This window comes from Euwallacea similis, chromosome 2, assembly GCF_039881205.1.
Source record: "Euwallacea similis isolate ESF13 chromosome 2, ESF131.1, whole genome shotgun sequence".
Lineage (NCBI taxonomy): Eukaryota > Metazoa > Arthropoda > Insecta > Coleoptera > Curculionidae > Euwallacea > Euwallacea similis.
The window spans coordinates 3,688,865-3,708,931 of NC_089610.1; the positions used below are offsets into that span (position 1 = coordinate 3,688,865).

The 20,067-nt window shown below is 35.6% G+C and overlaps 1 protein-coding gene across 1 annotated transcript in view; it reads right to left on the bottom strand.

Moving 5' to 3' along the window:
* Positions 1-20,067, bottom strand: part of LOC136419475 (probable G-protein coupled receptor CG31760) — a 68,516-nt gene that overhangs the window by 1,068 nt on the left and 47,381 nt on the right. The window contains exons 7-15 of the mRNA XM_066405835.1: positions 16,865-17,003; positions 12,007-12,127; positions 7,240-7,372; positions 7,036-7,189; positions 3,196-3,305; positions 2,918-3,132; positions 2,674-2,812; positions 875-980; positions 676-819 (exon numbers count right to left, since the gene is read on the bottom strand). Coding sequence (XP_066261932.1) covers positions 676-819; positions 875-980; positions 2,674-2,812; positions 2,918-3,132; positions 3,196-3,305; positions 7,036-7,189; positions 7,240-7,372; positions 12,007-12,127; positions 16,865-17,003 — 1,261 coding nt within the window. The remainder of the gene's footprint in view (positions 1-675; positions 820-874; positions 981-2,673; positions 2,813-2,917; positions 3,133-3,195; positions 3,306-7,035; positions 7,190-7,239; positions 7,373-12,006; positions 12,128-16,864; positions 17,004-20,067) is intronic.

Genomic DNA, 20,067 nt, shown 5'->3' on the forward strand with positions numbered 1-20,067 from the left:
GACAAGATCAATAATATTTAAACCTCGAAGGCGTTGGAGAAAGTGAAAACTTCGCGAAGATGTTTGATAAATGATAAATGGCTGCTGGAAGTTCAAAGGCTGAGAGAGTTAAGGGCGGATTAGATTTTAAGCCTATTAATTAATACCAAAAGAGAGAGTTATTTATGGTCAACCCCTAAATCTTATAGGTTTCAAGGGCTTGAAGTCTGGAAGTTATTAAACTCCGGTGGAAAACTTTGATTAGTTTTAGCTCACTCAAGGATTCCTTTTATGTAGCGAGAGATCTAACATTTAATTGGAAATGCTGTTTTTGTGCTATAATAAAATCACTTTAATAGTTATTTTTCTAGCAAGTGCGAAAAGTGATAGTTTATCGCACGGTTATAGGACACCGCTTCGCGTCAGTCGATTAACAATCGTGTGCGGGGAAGACACAGTTACAAAATATTTTTCCCACAAGTGCACGTAGTTACCTTTATTTTCTCAAGGTCAATTAAATATTGGCATGCGATAAGATCTTCACACACACAGGTGCGGTACAAAAACAGGGCGAAATCTTGGGAATAACTCTTTACCGCACGCAACTCAATGTCTGATTTAACATATGCCACTTTCATTTGCGTGCGGCAAGATTTTTACACACTTTTCTAGGGAATATTCCTAAAAATGTCTCACCTTTAGTTCTTCGTTTTCTTGAAACAGATCTGGAGCTTCTTCAGGTACCAACCCGATGCCGTTTAGGGAAAATGAAGCTGTTACCCCCCTGGATCTCGCCCTGTTGTCCCACTGATCGCCTTGACCTCGTAGCACCCTAATAACCTGAGAAGAAGAAAATCTTGTGGGGTTTTCAGTGGCAAGAATATCCGGTTTTTACCTTTGGTCCAAAAACAAGGGCTATGGTGGTTGTGGTTGATAGCTGTGTTCTAACGAAGCCTAAGAAATATTTTATGTCCGGACCTGCCCTTGGAAAGATGAATAAACTGGAAAGCAAAGTAGTAGTAGAATTAAGATTTTCGAAAGTTTCCTATCTTTCGAAGCTTAATGTTAAATAGTGTCTTTATTTGTTTTGGCTTTTCCAAAAAAGAAGTTATTCCTGTTGCGACTTTCAGGATCTTTGTGAACCGTTAAGCTCCCAACCTGCCTCAAGTTACAGGAAGTTATACTCTCCTGATTAAAGTGTCGTATCATTTTAAGTATTGAGTATGTTCCTATTTAATAACTTGGAAATTTTTATGTTTTACACGTCGAATTTAAGCAAGAGGATCAACAGAATATGCCAGGTGAAGTTGTGTTAAATTTTGACTTCCCCGGTAGCAAGCTAAAGTTTATGTCACGGTAATTTGAGATCCAGACAACATTCGACAAAAAAGTATGTATATTTTGTATTTCTGACACCGCCATAAAGGATTCGTTACATAACAAGGCTTAGTGGGGCTTAGCCTATTCCTGCTGGTCATAGTTATACAAAGCGTTATAAAAGGGGATTAGAGGGGGGGGGGGGGGTACAGGCAAACAAATCCAAGTCCGTATTAACAAAAAGTGTGCTGATGTGAGGTGTTTCGGGGGCTATTTTGCATTATCCTCAATATCTCCAAAAGCAAACAGTTTGGTAACGCTATATTATTTTCTGTTGAAAAAACGTATGGTTGCCTACTTTTTGTGGCACCCTGTATGGTTTTTAGCAAATTAAAACTGTTCATACATTGAAATCAAAAACACGCTGAGAACAGCAATATTTTTGAGCAAAACGACAATGCATTTCTTCCTCCTTCATTTTTAAATCAACAATAGGTATTTTGTGAGGCTGTACAAGCCACATGAAAACGTTCTTTCCACGAAAACTTCTCTATTTTTAATAAGCTCTGTCGCCTGGAGAGCTCGCAAATTGAGTTGATATGGAAATGGTTTTTAAATGAGAGACGCCATTTCAAAATTTAATTAAAGACCAGATATGTAGGTCATGTTATGCCACATTTTTTACATATATAAGGTGACTCGAAATTATCTTTGCAAAACTCTATCACAGATTCTTGGGAATTTATATTAGTATTTATAATATTCGTTGTATTAAAACATTTTTAATTATTGTACAGGGTGATTCATCGTCGATGGTAGGTTAAATGGAAGAGGACGAGTAGGGGTTATTGCATAGGAAGCTGTGGCTGTTAGTCTTTTTTATGGATATTTTTAATTGAACATAATCCTCAAGTTTAATAATGCCTTTCACTTGTCTTGACCAACTTATGAGCAAAGCCTCATTAAAACTAACGAAAACTACAAACAGCATTTCGTTCCATCGGAGGGATAACGATGATATGGAAAGAAAGATGATTAATTTTATTTCCCTTTAGCACCCCTTTTTCGGATTAAATTAAGGTTTTTCCTACCTAAAGGGCAAATTTCCCTCATTTAACCAGTTTGTTTCTCTGACCCCTCAAGGGTCATCCGTGCTTTTATTTAGCGCTATTACAACCGGGAACAAAAGCAAATAAAATACTTCTTAGCTATGCTTTCAAGGAAGATTCTAAAGGTAAATAAAAGGGCTTTTTCGGTGGAAAGTGGGAACGCGATTTCCATAAAATGGAAGTTTTTGCGCCCGAACAACTTTGTAAGTCTTTGGCTTGGAGTTTTCCGAAGGCTCAAGTATAAATTGGATATTATGGGTTTACTTACTGGAAAGCTATCATCATGATGTTCACTAGTGCTATATTGTAGATTGCGTAGCTGATTAGTCGGGCTTCGTTGTAGAGAGACTCTGCATTTCGGACGTTGTAGCACACTCGGACACCCCAAGCAAGGAAGAGGACTTCACCTAAGCCATTCCATGTAATATGTGAGAAAACTCCGTTCAACATTACCAATATAACGATGTATAAAGCTTGATGATCTGAATAATGAAGAAATGGACGAAACTTACCAATAGCAAGACTGTGGTCCCACCAGTTGTACACGCACTGCTTGAACCTCAGTTCCTCGTTGTCCATTATCTCTTCAGCTGTGGGCGTATCAGACAAGGTCCAAGCTCCCAAATAAATTAGCATGACCAGAAGAATTGGCACCATCCATTGGAGCAGTTGCTTATCCGTCAATTTAACTTTGTGAGCAGATTTCACGCGGTAAGTTAAGGACACCCTGTATGAAGTAAATGGTCCTCAGCGGCTGTTTTGTTCAAGTTTAATGATATCATTTATTTACCTCCAAGTCTTCATTAGCAACGCTGTATAGGTGACGCAAAATCCTAAATGTCTGGACCATTTAGTCGCTATACAGGAATATCGGTCCAGAACTGGGAATATGGCAGCCATCTGAAAACCATAATTCCAGAAGTCCAATTTGAATTAATGTTTTTTTCGTCGTCTGATTATCGCTCGTTTTCATTAAATTCATCAATTTAAGATTAACTTGAAATGTGTAAATTTTAAACATTTATATTATGGTAACAGACGGATATTTGGGGATTTTCCCTTTCAGTTTTCGCCTCATGTACGAACAAAACCTGAGCCGCTTTGTTTCGACTGGTGATTTCAAATCAAAACACGTTATGAATGAAAAATCACCTGATTTTTGAATCATATTAACATTAAAAATTGCATGATTTTTGAATTAATAACGCGTTGTGATACGAAGTCATAAGTTGAAGGAAAGCGGCTCTAGATCTACCTGAAAGCATTTCTTTTGCGAAAAAAAATCATAAATTGGTCACTTTTACTGCAGTTGCGGAAAAAATCCAGAAGCTCCATTTTGGTTTATTTTGCAATAATTTAATTTACGCAATTCGCCCCAATTTATCCAGTTTAATCTTCTGAATATGTGTGATATTTGATAGCAAAATTGCCGATTCATATTCTGGTATTTATGTTTAAAACTTTCAACTAAACTGACGAATAATTCGGCAAACCAAAGTCATGAAATATGTAAATGGCATTGGGACCCCCTCAAAACACGTGGCATAAATAATGGGAAGAATGGCTTAAGCTTAAAGTAAACAATTTATCGAAATTGCCAAACGTGACACGCATTGTTTTGCTTCACGTCCCATTTTGAAAAACGTGGAGCTAAATAAACTAAAAGGTCGGTAAAGTTATAATAAAATTGTCCATGAAATAAATCTCCTAAATTTGAAGTATACAGAGTGTCCCGAAAACAAATTGTACATTAGACTAAAACCGCCTCTTAGTGGAGACAGATCAAGAAGTTTCTAAACTGAACCTCCCGTGCTCTAACTCGACTCTGTGCACTAGTCCTGTGGCTCACATGGTAGATGGCGCTAGTGGGACATTTTTCTTCAAGCCCAACATAATTGCCGATATCTGCCTGCGTTTAATTGACTCTTTGGGGGTTCGATTTGATTCAAAGCAGGGGTGGAATGAGGCACAAACTCGTAATCTTCTCAAAAATAGAACATATCCCGATCTGATATCTTCATATTTCTGCGGTGGAGAGTCAGTTAAAATATTTTCTCAGAATCGTGCGGTAAGGGTGCACTTTTTAAATTTCTGGAACTTGAACTAACTCTGTCAGTGGGTCCACGAGGGGCCGAGATCGTCGCATTATCGAGTAATCCGGCAAACTGCCGTTTTGCTCTTTCAAATTTGACGCTAAAATTGGTTAATTTGATTGTGTGAAGTTACTTTCAAATTTCTGACAGACTTCCTGATAATTGGCCGTCACGTGGAATTTCGATTAACATCGCTATTTTTAATTAGCTAATGTGGCACTAGAATTTACGATCATTGCCAATTCAAATCTGTCCCCACTCATTGACGAGTAAATTTGAAAACAATTAAAACTGAATCGTTATGCACAGTTTCATTCCTGAAATATAGAGGAAAGGGATGGGCAAACAGAACCGATTGATTCTTGTTCGATGGTAACAGTGGACTTTTAAAATTTGTTTTTCCTGTTTTATCCTGTAAATATCGTCAGAATAAGAAGAATAATTAATTGAGAAAAAAGGAAGAATCATCGAGAATTTATTGATATGTAAGTGGACATAAATAAATAAAATCCTAAATATTGTCGACATTTTAGTGACTCATTAATGAACCCCAATTTGAGCTATTTTTGATGGAAGTTCCTAAAATACTATTTTACCCTCATATTATCCCGTTATTTCTGCATGGGCATATTAATAATTCAATTTTCTTGACATGAAATAAACATTATTTATTTTCCAATTAATGTATAGAGTACGTTGGAAATCTGATTATGGAAATAGCGGAATGGCTGTAGAGTGTGGTAGAGAATGTGAAGTTTACAAACTGCTTTTTCAGCCTTTTTCGGGGAAGCCAAAAAGTAGAACAGTGAATTATGTTGGAAATGCGGATCGAGGGTAAAAATAAGCACGTTAACAAGCTTTTTGAACCTAATGGTGCTTGAAAAAAATCGTGGCTTTGCATTTAATGCAAAGCATAAAGCTCAAAAACGTTCTGTATACTGCTCTCAATCAATTCACCATTACGACTTTAACTCATGGGAAGGGGACGTGTGTTAAGGATTCCATCATGTTCGATTAATAAATAAGGATACTGAACATGTTCTTTAATGAATAGAAATGCCTAACGGTATTATAAATTTAAATAATTCAGGATGAGCTCAACCGGTTCATAGTTTTCATGGAAATACAGCGATGGAATCCGATGAGCTTTTATTTCCACCCTTCCGGGAAATTATCTCCCAGCCAGCGTTACTTCGGCTGATTGGTCTCTAAAGGATTTTAAATACCTGGAATCCCAATGCACTTCATGCTGGAATATTATTAAAATAATATTAAAATATTATTAAATTATAAAATAATTAAAAACATTATTAAAATTATTATTTAATGTTATTGAAATAATATTACAGCATAAAACACCAAATAATTGAGCGCAATTTCCAATTTTAATTCTCTTCTTTCCAATTCCACTTCGAAAGCTTTGCAAAAGTGAACGACTATTCATTTGGAGTTCATACATCATGGATGGAGAACAATGCGCCTTGTTCCATGCTTCCATTCGAGCTAATTACTGTTAAATGGACCTATTTCATGGGCGTCCGGAATAGAAGACAAGATAGACGAAGACCGCCAAAGTGTAGCCGTTAAAGGGGTGCTTTAGTACTAATGTTCAACGAAAATTGAAGTGACCATAAAATGTGCGTTATTTCCCGTTTTAAAGCCTCTCTTTATGGTTATCAATAATAATTATATATAATATCGCACGAACAACTCTTTGCTTTGACCTCGTTTTATAAATTATTTGTTTTGTTGGTTTAATTCTTTTGGAGGAATTATATGATAGATGTTTACGAGCTACGTAAAAGCTATATGAGAGTTATATAAAAGCTTTTATATAACCAGTTAGGAAATATCGTTTTTCTCATTTTTCTATACGATGACAGAATCGGAAGGAAATCGGCAAAATTTTCTCTTATTCAACTTGCGCTCTGTACATGCTGTAGAACTACATTTACACTTATGAATTGAGCTATGAAATGGAAGTACTTAAACTTGTTTTGTTGAAAATTAAAAAATAGCTATTTACGTAACTGATTACGAAATGCATAGTTTTGTGTAACGAGTGGTATTTTGCGCGAAGAGCGAGGGGAGGTCCTGCAATATGACACGAGTGGACACATGGGACACTTTTTTTATCTCACGCGTCCCCAGATTTGGAGAATCAAATAATTGCTCTTCAGGAAAGTTTATTCCAGATATCGCCTTTCCGTCATTTTAAAATTTCCCAACGAAAAGTACGGGGAAAATACCTGAAATTATATTCAGTCTATATTCTCTTCATTTTTTTGCCAAACATATGTATGAAATATTACGAATTTTTACATAAAATATTACACAACTCTCAACTTTTCCACAAGAAATATCCAGTCGAATCGTGAGAGTTATTAGTTTGCATTTATATCGAAATTTCCTGGAGTCGAGCTAATCAAACCTATCAATATGCAGAGTGCGCAACACCCTGGATCCATTATACTGTCGGAGACATGGTACGTTATCGCATATGCCTATATCATGGAATATAATGGAATAAATCTTACCTCTAGGTACATGGTAGCACATCCTAACAGAGTGATGCTAAGGAAAGTGGGACTGGCCACTTTGAATACTTTGAGCTTGCGATATTTGAACATGTAGCAGTTGAGTACGATGGTGCAGAAGACGCAGCTTATGCTTATTGTTAGTAGTGTGATCCTAAAATTAAGTCTATTTGTGTGCGACGTAACAACTAGATCAAGCCTTACCTAAAGGGCCAGTGATAGGTGGCCAAACACGGAGACGGATCTGTGCATACATGACATCCAGGGGCGCATTTGAGGCATTTGAAAATCACCTCCCACGTGTCGCTGGCGTTTTCCAGATGCTCCTCCCAAGCAACTGAAAATTTATTTCGTCAAAAAGTAGGTCATTTATCATTCGTCAAAATTTCCCCTTTCGTCACTCTCTCAGTAAAAGAATCGTGTAATCAGCACCTGTTATGTAATAAAGCGTGTTTCAAAAGAATCAAATCGATATAAAACCTCCCGAGGAACGTCTTTCCATTACACGAAGATCCAGCTCAGCTGTTTTAATAAAGAGTGAATGGTTTAAAGTTTGTCAGAGGGTTTTGTAAACCAATTAAAATCATGGATTTTCCCAGACATTTTTCCAGTAGAGATTCTCTATTGTGTATTGTGTTTCATTTATCAGCATCAGGAGGGATTTGAATGTAATATTTTATTGATGAAACTGCTTGGAAGTATATTGGAAATCTTTGTTTGCTTTCTAAGTATGTTCCCAGTAACCTGAATTGCTTCCTAATTTTATATTCGTAAACTACCATTAATAAGGCAAATGAGTTTATAAAGTGGATACTAAGGATAATGCAGGGTATTATCGCTTTTGTGTTGGTAGAGGTAAGGAAATGGGATGTAATGGAGGAAACACTTCAGAATACAGTTATATTAGGTATCTAACTCGACACGTTAAACGGATTTTATTGTGGAAAAGAATGGGCTTTTCAACGTAATTATTATTATCAGCAAACGAGCAACGTTGTAACGACCTTAAATTGAAGAGATATTGCCTAACAAGTACCAACAGTGCTCAGAAACGATTACTAGGCGAGTGATAATTAAACTAAATAGCTCGACTCTGTGGCCTGTACAGGCTGCTTACATAGGGGGTCCGATTTTCGATGCTTTTGCTGGGTATCTTGGATTTTATTCTACAAGGTGTGTCAGAAAAACATGAACATCAGAAAACCACACATCTCTCAGCTAAAAATTAGCCGAGTTAATTCTCAATAATTATTGGACGAGGGACGAAAATAGTATTTCGTCACTCGTCCAACAATTATTGAGAGAACGGTTTTCTGCTTTTCAGAACATAACGAGGCTATTAACGCACGTAACAGTTCAATGTAATTCTCGCGTAATTAAATTTTTTATTTCTCGATTTTTCCCTGCGTTTTGTCATTTTAATCATCTGTTGACATTTTCGCCTGTAGACTTGATAATTAATCTAAAAAACGTAAACACTCTGAAGAAGGGATTATAAAGAGGGTCTCAATTTATGAGGGCAATAAGCTTAGACATACAGTAACACAGGTGTCCCAGGTTTCATAATCAGGATTACAGGTTAGTTCAACTTTATTTGAACTGGGAGCTTAGATCTTTTAGAAAAAAAAATGAAAACAGTTCTTTTTAAACGTCAGCACCTAGTGGCTCAGACAGGAAGGAAATTAGTTTGTTTTATGCCCAAAAGCAACATTTATGTTTTTCTAAACATTCCTGAAGTCTTAAAGCGTAAAACGTGGGACACCCTGTACAACTAGGGAAATCAACAAATTCCTTGACAAGTGGTCTCATTAATAAATAGATAATTTAAAAATGAAACTAAACTTTAGATTAGTTCAGGTTTCCTAATGTTGATATCCTCTCGTTTTCAAATAAGTCCGGGACCCGCCGGGTTGTTATCGAGTTAGAAACTCACTGCTAAGTGCATCAAAGTATTATGTAACTGTACTTGGGTCCAAATAATAAAACAAATCTATTTATTTATGGACATTTCATTCGCCGTGGAATGCTTGGAAGCGCAAAAAATCCACTTGGAAACTTAATATAAAACTGTCAAATTTTATGGCCACTAAACCGTAACAAGACATAGATCTAACAGGGACGGGAAATGGAAATATGGCGTGAATTGAAATTCCAGTTTACGTTTGAATTATTACAAGACATTGATGGTATACGTGCAGGGAAGTTCGTCTCAAGCTCAGTGCATCATCTAATTTTCAATATTGATGCACAATGTCTTCACGCGAGATTGCGAAGAAAAATGCGCCAAATGCAAAAGTTATACAGCGCTTGTAAAACATATTGCAATACGTTTATAACTTTTATAAACCCCATATTTTATAAAAATACTTAAACACATATAATTTTATTTAAAAAAAAGTCATTTAAAACACTATTTTAGACGTTCAAATTTTTCACACCTATCCAGCCACCCCTACTAACTTTTTATTTTCAAACGGAAAGATACCCATTGCAGTATATCAAATAAAAGGTAATTCAATAAGGGATACAACGGTGTACTCCGAACTAAAATTGGATCTAGAGTTTTTTTTTTTAAAAGAGCAAAGTCCATATTCTAAAAAGATTTAAAGTTTTAAACTTTTCTTCCTAGATAGACAATCCATTCTTATTTCACTTTGAGAGTAAAAAAATGACAATAAAATGTATAAATTTCAAATCATCTTCAATAGAAATAATTTTTTATATACAAAATATTTTGGTTTTCATAAAATTCATTAGTAGCTGAATTGAATTGTTAGGCATCTACCATAGTTAGAATATCAAAAAAATGAATCGTTTATCTGAGAAGCAAAGAATTGAAATTTTAATATTTTTAGGGTATGGAGATTTCAAAAGAACTTACAAAGGGGTGGGTCTTATATTTAATGAGAAATATTCAAATCGACCTATTGATAAAAGTGTAGTTTGTCGGGTTAATAAAAAATGTGGATAAATTTGAAGTGAGAAAGCTGCTCCGAAATATGGAAGACCTTGAACAGCAACTGGTGGCGATAAAGTACCAGACATTCTTTTATCTATCGGTGAAAACCCCATACTGTCGACCAGCAATCTTGCCGATTTTGATGTATCTGCAAAATCAGTAAGCAATCTTTTAAAACGAGAAAAATTTCATCCATAGAAAGTTTCTTTTACCCAAGTTTCCTTACGCCTGAAGATTTTGATCGCAGGAAGGAATTTTGAGAATTGATTCAAGAAAAAGCCTTCAGGATAATAGATTCTTTTTTACAATTTTATTTTTGGATGAAGCAACGTTTTGCTTAAATGAATCTATTCATCGACATAATTGTCGCTATTGGTTTACAGACAATCCTCATTGAATGCTGAAACCCTGCTTATACGACATCCGCAAAAACTCAACGTATGGTTGGGTATAATTGGCCACCAGTTCATCGATCCATTTTTCATAGACGAGAACTTAAACAACGTATTATACTTACACTTATTGGAAAACGAAATTCCAACGGTTCCATCAATCGCTGCAATTTTTCCTAGAGAAAATAGGGAGCAAATAGCCAATAATATTTGGCTTCAACAAAATGATGCACTATCACATTATGATGTGAAATGCATGTGATGCATATGATGTGCCTGTGAAAGAGTATCTCGATGAGATTTTCTCTAGGAGATAGATCGATAAAAGAGATACAATAAAATGGTCGCCACGATCTCCAGATTTTACGCTCCTCGATTTTTTTTGTGGGATCACTTAAAAGGTTCCGTTTACAAAAATAGACCACAAAATTTAGGTGCTTTACATCTTAGAGTTCTAATAGAATTAGAATTAATAACAAAAGCTACACTGGATAATTGCATAAAAGAGTTCGAGGAACGACTGAGTAATTGCCAAATTGTTACTGGAGCCCAATTTGAGCATTTATGGTAGGAATTTCAATTTTGTTTGATGAAATAGTGAGTAACTTTATTTCGTATCGAATAATTTTATTTTTTTTTAAACTGTCGATTCAATTTTAGTTCTGAGTATACCGTTGTATTCCTTATTGAATTAGCTTTCATTTGATATATTACAATGGGTACTTTTTCCATTGAAAATAAAAAGTTAATAAGGGTGGCTTGGACAGGGGTGAAAAATTTGAACGTCTAAAATAGTGCTTTAAATGCTTTTTTTAAAATAAAATTATACGTGTTTAAGTATTTTCATAAAATATGGGGTTTATAAAAGTTATAAACGTATTGCAATACTTTTCACAACTGATGTGTAGAATTTTCTTCAAGATTTTATAGTGGTATTTGCCTTTTCGAGATACGCCGCAAATCTGGATTGTTTTAAATAAGAAGACCCTGTACCAATAATTATGAAGCAACGTCAAAAACCCTAAATATCAAATAAACTCCCTCGGTTGCTATAAATCATCAGCGTTTGGGCAAACAAAAGCCCAAACCATCCTCGCATTATACTTCCTTTGCTGCCAACCCCAGATCCCCGGAAATAATAGTTTACATATAAATTCCTATTTTCCTGAACCTGGAAACAGTTCCTTCCGGCTTAATTTAATATGAAATACATTATGTGTGTTATACATCCCACAGCGATTTTGTTAGCTTTGTTTAGAATAATTGAGATGATTCACGAGTTTACCCTACTACCTTATCCTACACCCAGTTTCGTTCACTTTTCACGATTAAAATTCAAAGAATCGGTGCATAATCCAAACAAAAAGGCAAAGAAACGGTTCACGCTACCTTTGATAACGAGCGGAATTCAATTTATTTTTCTCGTTTTTAAAAATTCATAACTTCAAATAATCGCATATTTCCTTCTAAACTACAAGCGAAGAATAAAAGACATAGAGAGGGCATTTCACCCGCTTTTTGATGGCGCCAGTAGCTATTATCAGCGGTTGTAATCATGATCTTATGAATCGTAAAACGCTGTTCATAATCGCGGGTTAATACTAAAAGGACATACTTTACCTTCAATCAAAGAGCCATTAAAAACGCCTCCGTCATGGGGTGAATAGTAGCCCTTTCTGCACTGGCATTGGTAGCGACCTCTGGACCATGATGGAATTTGCAGAGCCGGCCTGAATATGCACTAAAACAAATAATTCCCAACTTTAAATAACAGAAAAATAGCTGAAATCGTACTAAATATAAGTCTTATGCAAAGAATTTAAGATAGATAGATATAAGATAGCGAGAGAGAAATGGAGGTTAAATAAGAACAGCAACAGTTTCCTTTTATATCAGTTAAAATAGAATCCATTACCCCTATTTATTTTCTAAGTCATTTGTTGAGAACTTCCGTTACGGATAATTGTAGGGCTCTTCGTGAGCGACAGGACTGTAGAGTACCTATGAAAGGGAGAGATGGAGGAGGGAGAAAGAGAGAGAGAGAGAGAGAAGGGAGGGAGAAGGTAGGGGGTAGGAGACAGGGGGAAACATGGTGGGGAGAGGGAGAGACAGCAATAATAAAGGGGAGGAAAAGAAAAAGAGAGACAGATCTGAAATTGAAGGTGACACCGTATCGTGTGAGCTTGAAAAATGCGACACTACTTTGATATCGTTTCTGATTTCAATTAGTTCAAAACTTTTTAGGTCCATGATAACGTTTCTCGTTAAGCTTCTTAATGGCCCAATTTCGTGATTATCAAATTCAACAATGCTCAGCAGCATAATACCGACACGCCGTTTCAGTTGATCCCGAGTTCCATCGGCTTCAGTTCAGTCGTGTCTGATGCTATTATTTGCATAAAATAAAACGACATTCCAGGCTTTGGCCCTAAAAAAAAAATCCGATTTGTCCTGCCATCATCGGAATTTCAACGAGCTTTTTATTGAACTTTATTGCATAGTCGAGCATTTATAATGGATGCTTTTCGTCCAAAGTGTATTAGAGAATAGACTATGTCACTGCTCCTCTACCCTCATTCCTTAAATAGACCGAAGAAATGCAAGATGTATAATGTCAGTACGAGGGATGGAAGGATAATGGCTAAACACAGTTCAGCGAGCTTTGGAAATTTCCCCCTTGGGATTTGAAATGGATTTGCTGATTTCAGCGTGAAAATTAGACGAAATAAATATTTAATGCAAGAGTGTGTTGAGAATCTATTTTTCCATTTTGTACAAGGTGAGATCGAGATTCAAGGGTCAATAAAGGGGAAAGTAAACATTCAAGTAAGGGGAAAAGCCAATAAAAATTTATATTCCAAACTAACACTGTTCACGGGTCTTGGACTCGATGCAAATCCAATTTAGATAGATCCGGCTTTATGTCCATTAATCGAAAAATCAATAGAAAAAAATCAACTGAAAAGAAGAAAAAACACTGAAGTTGAAGAAATAAGAATTCACCACGACGTGACGCACCGGATCCCATTTCACCCCCATTGGGTCGAATAGATTAACAGAGATACAACCTTCCCTTGGATTTCGTCTTGTTATCACTATATCTAAGTATGGCTCATCTATCAGACTGAAGACTTTTTCGCTGTCTGACGAGGCTCTATCCTTAGAGAAGCATCATGTTTAATGTCACACGAAATTTGCCCTCTGGATCAAATAATCTTATTAACCAAGTCTTCGGCCACGACTACAAAGTCATGATAACGCCCGATAAACCGTAAGAGACAACAAAAGAAACAAGGGCCGGGGCCCTAGCATCGGAGGGCCTGATCTTACCATAAACGACCTTATCGTAAACGAGGCGTCCATGGAGATTTCTTCCGAAAATTCCCTCGTTGGCTCTTCATAGAAATTTAGGTCAATTACTGGAACTGTATAATCAAAGTTCAGTATGGACGCAGTTGGATTCTGGATACGCAGACTTGGACAAATTAATTACGAAGTTGTTCGAGTGGAGTAAACCTTCGGTTATGGGGGCGCAGGTCGACCTATTATTGGCTCTTTATGTGTAAACGTTATATCTCCATAATCGGAGATCGAAACCAATTTTCCCACAATTTGTGTATTAGGGTCTTGAGGAACTATGGTGATAAGATGATCTTTGATACTTAGGAAAGTTGGAGACAATATGCAAGGCGGGGACGTGGGAGTGAGTCTGAATTAAATCAAATGGAACCAGGCTCTTCACTAATACATGGTATAATAGCTATTTATGTAACCAGTTCGGAAATGTAATGTGTTGTGTAACGAGCGGCATTCTTCGGGGCGAGACAATCGAGGGCGTGTTACACAAAAGGGCATTTTCTAATGATTTTTTATTTTTGCCTTCATTACGTAACTAATTGTGAAATGAAACTCGTTTAATCACCGATTGCCATTTAGAAAACTGTCGCTTTATTTGCCAATATCCGAAGAGATATTTTTCAGGCGTGAGAGCTAACTTGGATAGAAAAAATAAAAGGGGGCGCTTTGATTTATGTGAGCACGCGTGTACATTTAACGTGAAAACTGCCTTGCGGTGCTAATGATTAAAGTTCCAGGACGATTAATGGACCTCCAATATCTCCTCCTAACCAGTCTTTACAAACTAAGAAAAAAAGGGTCCTGCGCCATTTAGTGCAGAAAATCAAATATTTATAATATTATTTATATATATATACAGTATGTCCACAGATAGAGGACCCAAGAGGACAAATGGACAAAAATGTCGTTTTTCGACAAAAGATCGTTCTTGATAAAAGTCTCTGCTTCTCGAAAAAATACGATTTAGAAAGATAACTTTGAACTTTTTTATACAGGGCGTTCAAAAAGTACGAACACATGAAATACTATCAAGAATAAACTAGCTTTATTTCTCATTTTGGAGCAAAATGGTAATTAAAAAACAGATTTCAAATCCTATCCAAAGTTTAGATACAAAATTCCACTATTCCAAAATAGTTTATAAGTAATTCAAAATAAAAGTTAGTAGATGTTACTTATTCAAACACACCTCCCCCGTATTCGACGCATTTCTCAAACTGCTGTCTAATGTGATTATAACTTCTTCTTATCTCCTCGAGTGAAATCATTTGAACTGACACTAAAATTCTCTGTTTTAAAATGTCGATATTATTATCAATGGGTTGCTGAAACGGCCTCAAAGATATGTGTCAGAAATAGTGAGGTCAGGACTTCTTGCAGGCCACAAAACTGGGCCGTACTGGCCAATCCACCGATCTCCAAATTTATTGTTAAGCCACTCTGTAACTTCGTGTGCACAATGTGCCGGGCACCCGTCTTGTTGAAAGTACATTTGTCCTCGGTACTGTAATGGCAACTCATTTAACTTGTCCAAAAGAAAAGTTTTTAACGTTTCCAAGTATGAATTCCTATTGCACGTACCTTCAAAAAAAAAATGGTCCCATTATTCCATAATATGAAATGCCACACCAGACGTTAATTTTTTTGAAATATTGGCGACGTGAAGGAATTCTGAATTCTGGATTTTCTCTGCTCCAGTATCTTACATGTTGTGAAGCCACCGTACCATTTGTCGAAAAAGTTGATTCGTCGGAAAATAAAATAAGTTTGTGAAACTGGTTATTTTCATTTAAAATTTTGTCCCCCACCCACAAACAAAAATCTAATCGCTTTGCATTGTCTCCATCTTCTAATCCTTGATTGAAATGTGGTTTAAATGGGAAAAAATTATTTGCTTTTAAAATTTTTTGAATTTGACTTTTTTGGGCGATCTGCAAAATTTGAGCTCGTTTTCGTAATGATACAAGAGGGTTTTCCATAACAGACTGCAAGACAACAACTGTAGTTGCATCATCATCGTTAAAAAGTTTCTTCTTCTTTTTTAAATTATTCACCGACCCAGTATCCTTAAATCTCTTGACTGACTGACGAATTCCATGTAATGAAACAGAAACTCCCGGAAACTTTTCGACAAATCTTTCTTGTATATATCTGTAAGAGTTATCGCCAGTTCCATAACACTGCACCAAAAATATTTTTTGCTCAAAAGTTAACATTTCGAAATTATTTTTCAAAACGAGATTATTAATTAATATTGTGACATTTGTTGTCATGCTTGTTGCAAATACGTGAAATGAGGTGAAAAAGGTAAAATTAGAAATTGTTTGAATTTTAAAAGAAAAATAAAACGTGGAATACTCAGTTAAAATTTTGTCTGTAAACTTTGGATAGGATTTGAAATCTGTTTTTTATTTACCATTTTGCTCCAAAATGAGAAATAAAGGTAGTTTACTCTTGATAATATTTCATGTGTTCGTAGTTTTTCGGCACCCTGTATAAAAAAGTTCAAAAGTATCTTCGTAAATCGTATTTTTTCGAGAAGCAGAAACTTTTATCAAGAATGACTTTTTGTCAAAAAACGACATTTTTTGTCCATTTGTCCTCTTGGGCCCTCTATCTGTGGACATACTGTATATATTATAATAATATATATATTTACATGGATATATATACATACATACATACATATATATATATATATATATATATATATATATATATATATATATATATATATATATATATATATATATATCTATGTAAATAAAGGCATTTCTTTGGCGCCATCTATGCTTTCAGAAGTACAAATGATTGAGGTAAACTACTATAGTACTATTATAGTACATATTATAGGGCCCTGTAATTTTGAGCATATGGCTTCGTATGAACTGGCATAAGTGTCGTCCCAGTTTGCGACAATTTAGATATTTCCAAAAATCATTTTATTTTCAATAAACCTACGAACTAAAAAGAGCTTTATAACAAGGATTAAAAACACAAAATACAAAACCTTCAAAGGTGAAAAGGCCAATTCATATTATCTTCAGAATAGTTAACAGTTGCTGGTAGGCAATATGAGTTGCAGAGCTATTTAATATATCCAAAGTTGGAAAATACATACTTCTGATGTCTCATTATGGCACTTATGCGATCCGTGGAAAATTGCCATTGTCTTGATTGATGAGTCATGAAACTGATATTCACATTGGTCGACCTCCAGGTGGGAAATGTCCACATCCAGGCTTAAGAATCCCTTCAGTCTGAAATAAAGAGGAAGACTCAGTGAAACAATTTGTTGCCAGACTTAATTGAATAGAAAGATTTATAGCGTAATTACTTAAGTAAATCAGGCGCATTTTCCTCTTTTTTGGTATTACGGGTCGCTTATAAGGAATATAAATAGGCCTTGGCAACACCATTTCGTTTGCTAAATAAACTAAGGCGAATAATTGCTTTTCGGTATAGAGGCGGAATAATAGAGGAAATCTGTTTCAGCTCTTGTTCTTCTCTTATTGCCTCTAAACCTACGACAATTTTAAACTTTGCAGTTTGCCCAGTCAAGAAATCTGAAAAATTGCCGTTAGATATTTGTGCAAAACGTTTTAAAGACTAAATATTCCAGAGCTATTTCATTGCAATGGTGAAGGCGCCAGTCGCATCAAGAACACATTTTTAAAAATCCTTTTCACTCTCCACAACCGGTTACAGTAGTAAAAGTATTAAATATGGCTGACACCGGTGTGCTTTCTGCTGATGAAGGTAGTCAAACAAAGAAAAGTTATGTTTATGGCCGCATTCAATAGAGATGTCAGTTGGCTAGCGGTTGCGTAACTGTCTAAAATTTGCCATAATAACTGACGATTTAAATTGCACAATTGTTGACCCTGTTGAATGTGGCGAATCTTGATTACATTGAAATTCTTCAACACCATCAAAAAGCATAAAGGATTAGTGCCATTGATCTTAGGAAATTCATAGATCAAAGACGAGGGTTCAACGTAAGCTGCAAAGACAAAGAAAATGAATATCGTAACTTTCAAGGTAAATTTTTTTCTAAACTTACTCAATGCTTGAAACTTCTCCTTTCTTATTTCCTTTGCTACTGTGGAGGAAACTTCGGTCAAGCTAATAAAACTTTTCTGGAGTCTTATCTAGAGGATATTGTATTAATAAAGGGTAAATCGGATGAGCCAGCTGGAAGCTAAAGGAGGGGTATAATTATTTGTTATACACCTACGATGCAAATGAGCTTGGCAAAGAAACATAAAACGTTGACGTTTTTAATTTAAAATCGAGTCGAAAACCTGAATAAAATTTCCCTGTCTAAGCAACTTAGAGGACAGAGCAGCCAATAGAGTCACTTTAACAAAGTTCGCTTGAAAATGTCAGTAATAAGAAGAATGGTGCTTTAATTGCATAATAAAACGTCCCGTGCTGTCTTTTAGCTTAACACAGTCAACGGTTTTGTTTATACAGTCTTGAAAAGTATATTTCAAAGTTTACTGCTCTAACCGCCTCTACTTCTTGCGGACTAAATGGAATTGTCCGAAGTGGAGAAGCTCAGTGTTACTTAGAATTCTCAAGTGGTTTCTGTTTTTGACTGCAAATGGGCACTTTAACCGTAAAAAAAATGTTCTTGCTTATTTGGTTTTAATTTAGAGTTTAATTAATGTGAAACAGTATTATTAATTAAATGTATTGCGGTAGTAAGTACGCGAATTTTACGTCATTACTAAAGTGGTGACATGAAAAACACTTATTTTAACACAAAAAATGCAAAAACTCGAGTAATACCCAAATTCATTACGTAGTTAGGTTTTAGTTCATATAAAATTATATTCATATGAAAATAAGAAACGTGCGTCGTACCTTCTCAAATTATGGCGTCACGCACCTAAAATAAACTTCACACGATTCGCTATATTATGTCGATTAAAGTGAAGAAATTTCAAAGCCGAGAGAACATTTCATACTTATCCTTTCAATTTCAGCTCTTTTGACATCTTTCGGAAATGACTAGCTTTGAGCTCAGAGTTCTGATTGAGGTAACGTTTGCTTGATGAATCAAAGGATTGTTGATTAACCTGAACTAACCAGAACTACCGTTAATTAACCTCAAATTAACTTGAACTAACCTGAATTAATCGAAACTGTCCTGTTGTCTTGTTCCTGTGATTGTTATTTGTTTTTACATGAAGCTGCACGTATCGATGCAACTGTACTTGGTGTGTTATTGAATTGAGAGAGCCAGAAATAGAATGTAAGTGGATATGTAATACTAAAAGGTCGTAATTTATTTATTCTACGAAATATTCACCAAATATTACGTTATGATTGTTAGAAAACCAATATCTTGATGACGTTTCCAGCGAAAACTCCTTCCAAAACTAAAAAGATAGAGAAATTCTTTCTCCGTGTCTGAAAGGAAACGATTTCATGAATCAACTTTGGAATCTAATTTTTGTAGTCTTTCGTTACCGCATCACGAATTCGCCATAAAAAGAAAACTCACTAATGAAACTAAAATTACTTCCGCTCCAAAGGTGCAATACATCAGCAAATAAACTAATATCAGCCAATAAAAACAACAACCCAAGAACATTGATTGATGATTGCAGGTTTGCCCCTATGTGGTCATAATGTTTGATAACATTTCATCCATTTGCTAAACCATAAATCATGGCTTGAGAATGAAACTATTATTATTATTATTGTGCCTGATGTCTAATAGCTTATATTGGGCAGGTTAATGGAAAGAAACTTGGACATACTGGAATTTAGCTTCCTCAATTTATCGCAGAATTTCTCCAGTACAAGTTTGGTTTCCATCGAGATTTCGACCCTAAATGGCATATACGTATAGGCCAATATAATTTAATTCTTGTCACTAGGCCTTTCTTAGTGTCCATTCAGGGCTCTCCATTAATCTTGCCATTCGGGGAGGGCTTTGGCATTGAGTGAAAACAATATATTTATTCACAAGAGTAGGTCCGTTATGTGAAGGATAGAACATTATTTTTTTAGTGAGTTTTTAAGGCACTTTTCGGACAAACAGCTGCAGTAACCTTAGGAATTACCAGGCAAAAGTTCTCACATGCACTAAAGCTTTTGCTTCCTTTTAAGTTTGAAATGGGATTCAGGCAAGCGAGTGCTTCTAAGATTACCAGGAAAAGGAAAAGAAAATAGAATATCAGAGCAGTTAATCCCCATGTTTTCCCTGCATTTTATGATGCATGATGGCGGTTTTACGCTCATGTTGAAAAGGATGTCCCTCGCTGCCTTCAAAAAGCCAATCAATCAAACTTTTTGCTGACGCCTTTTTAC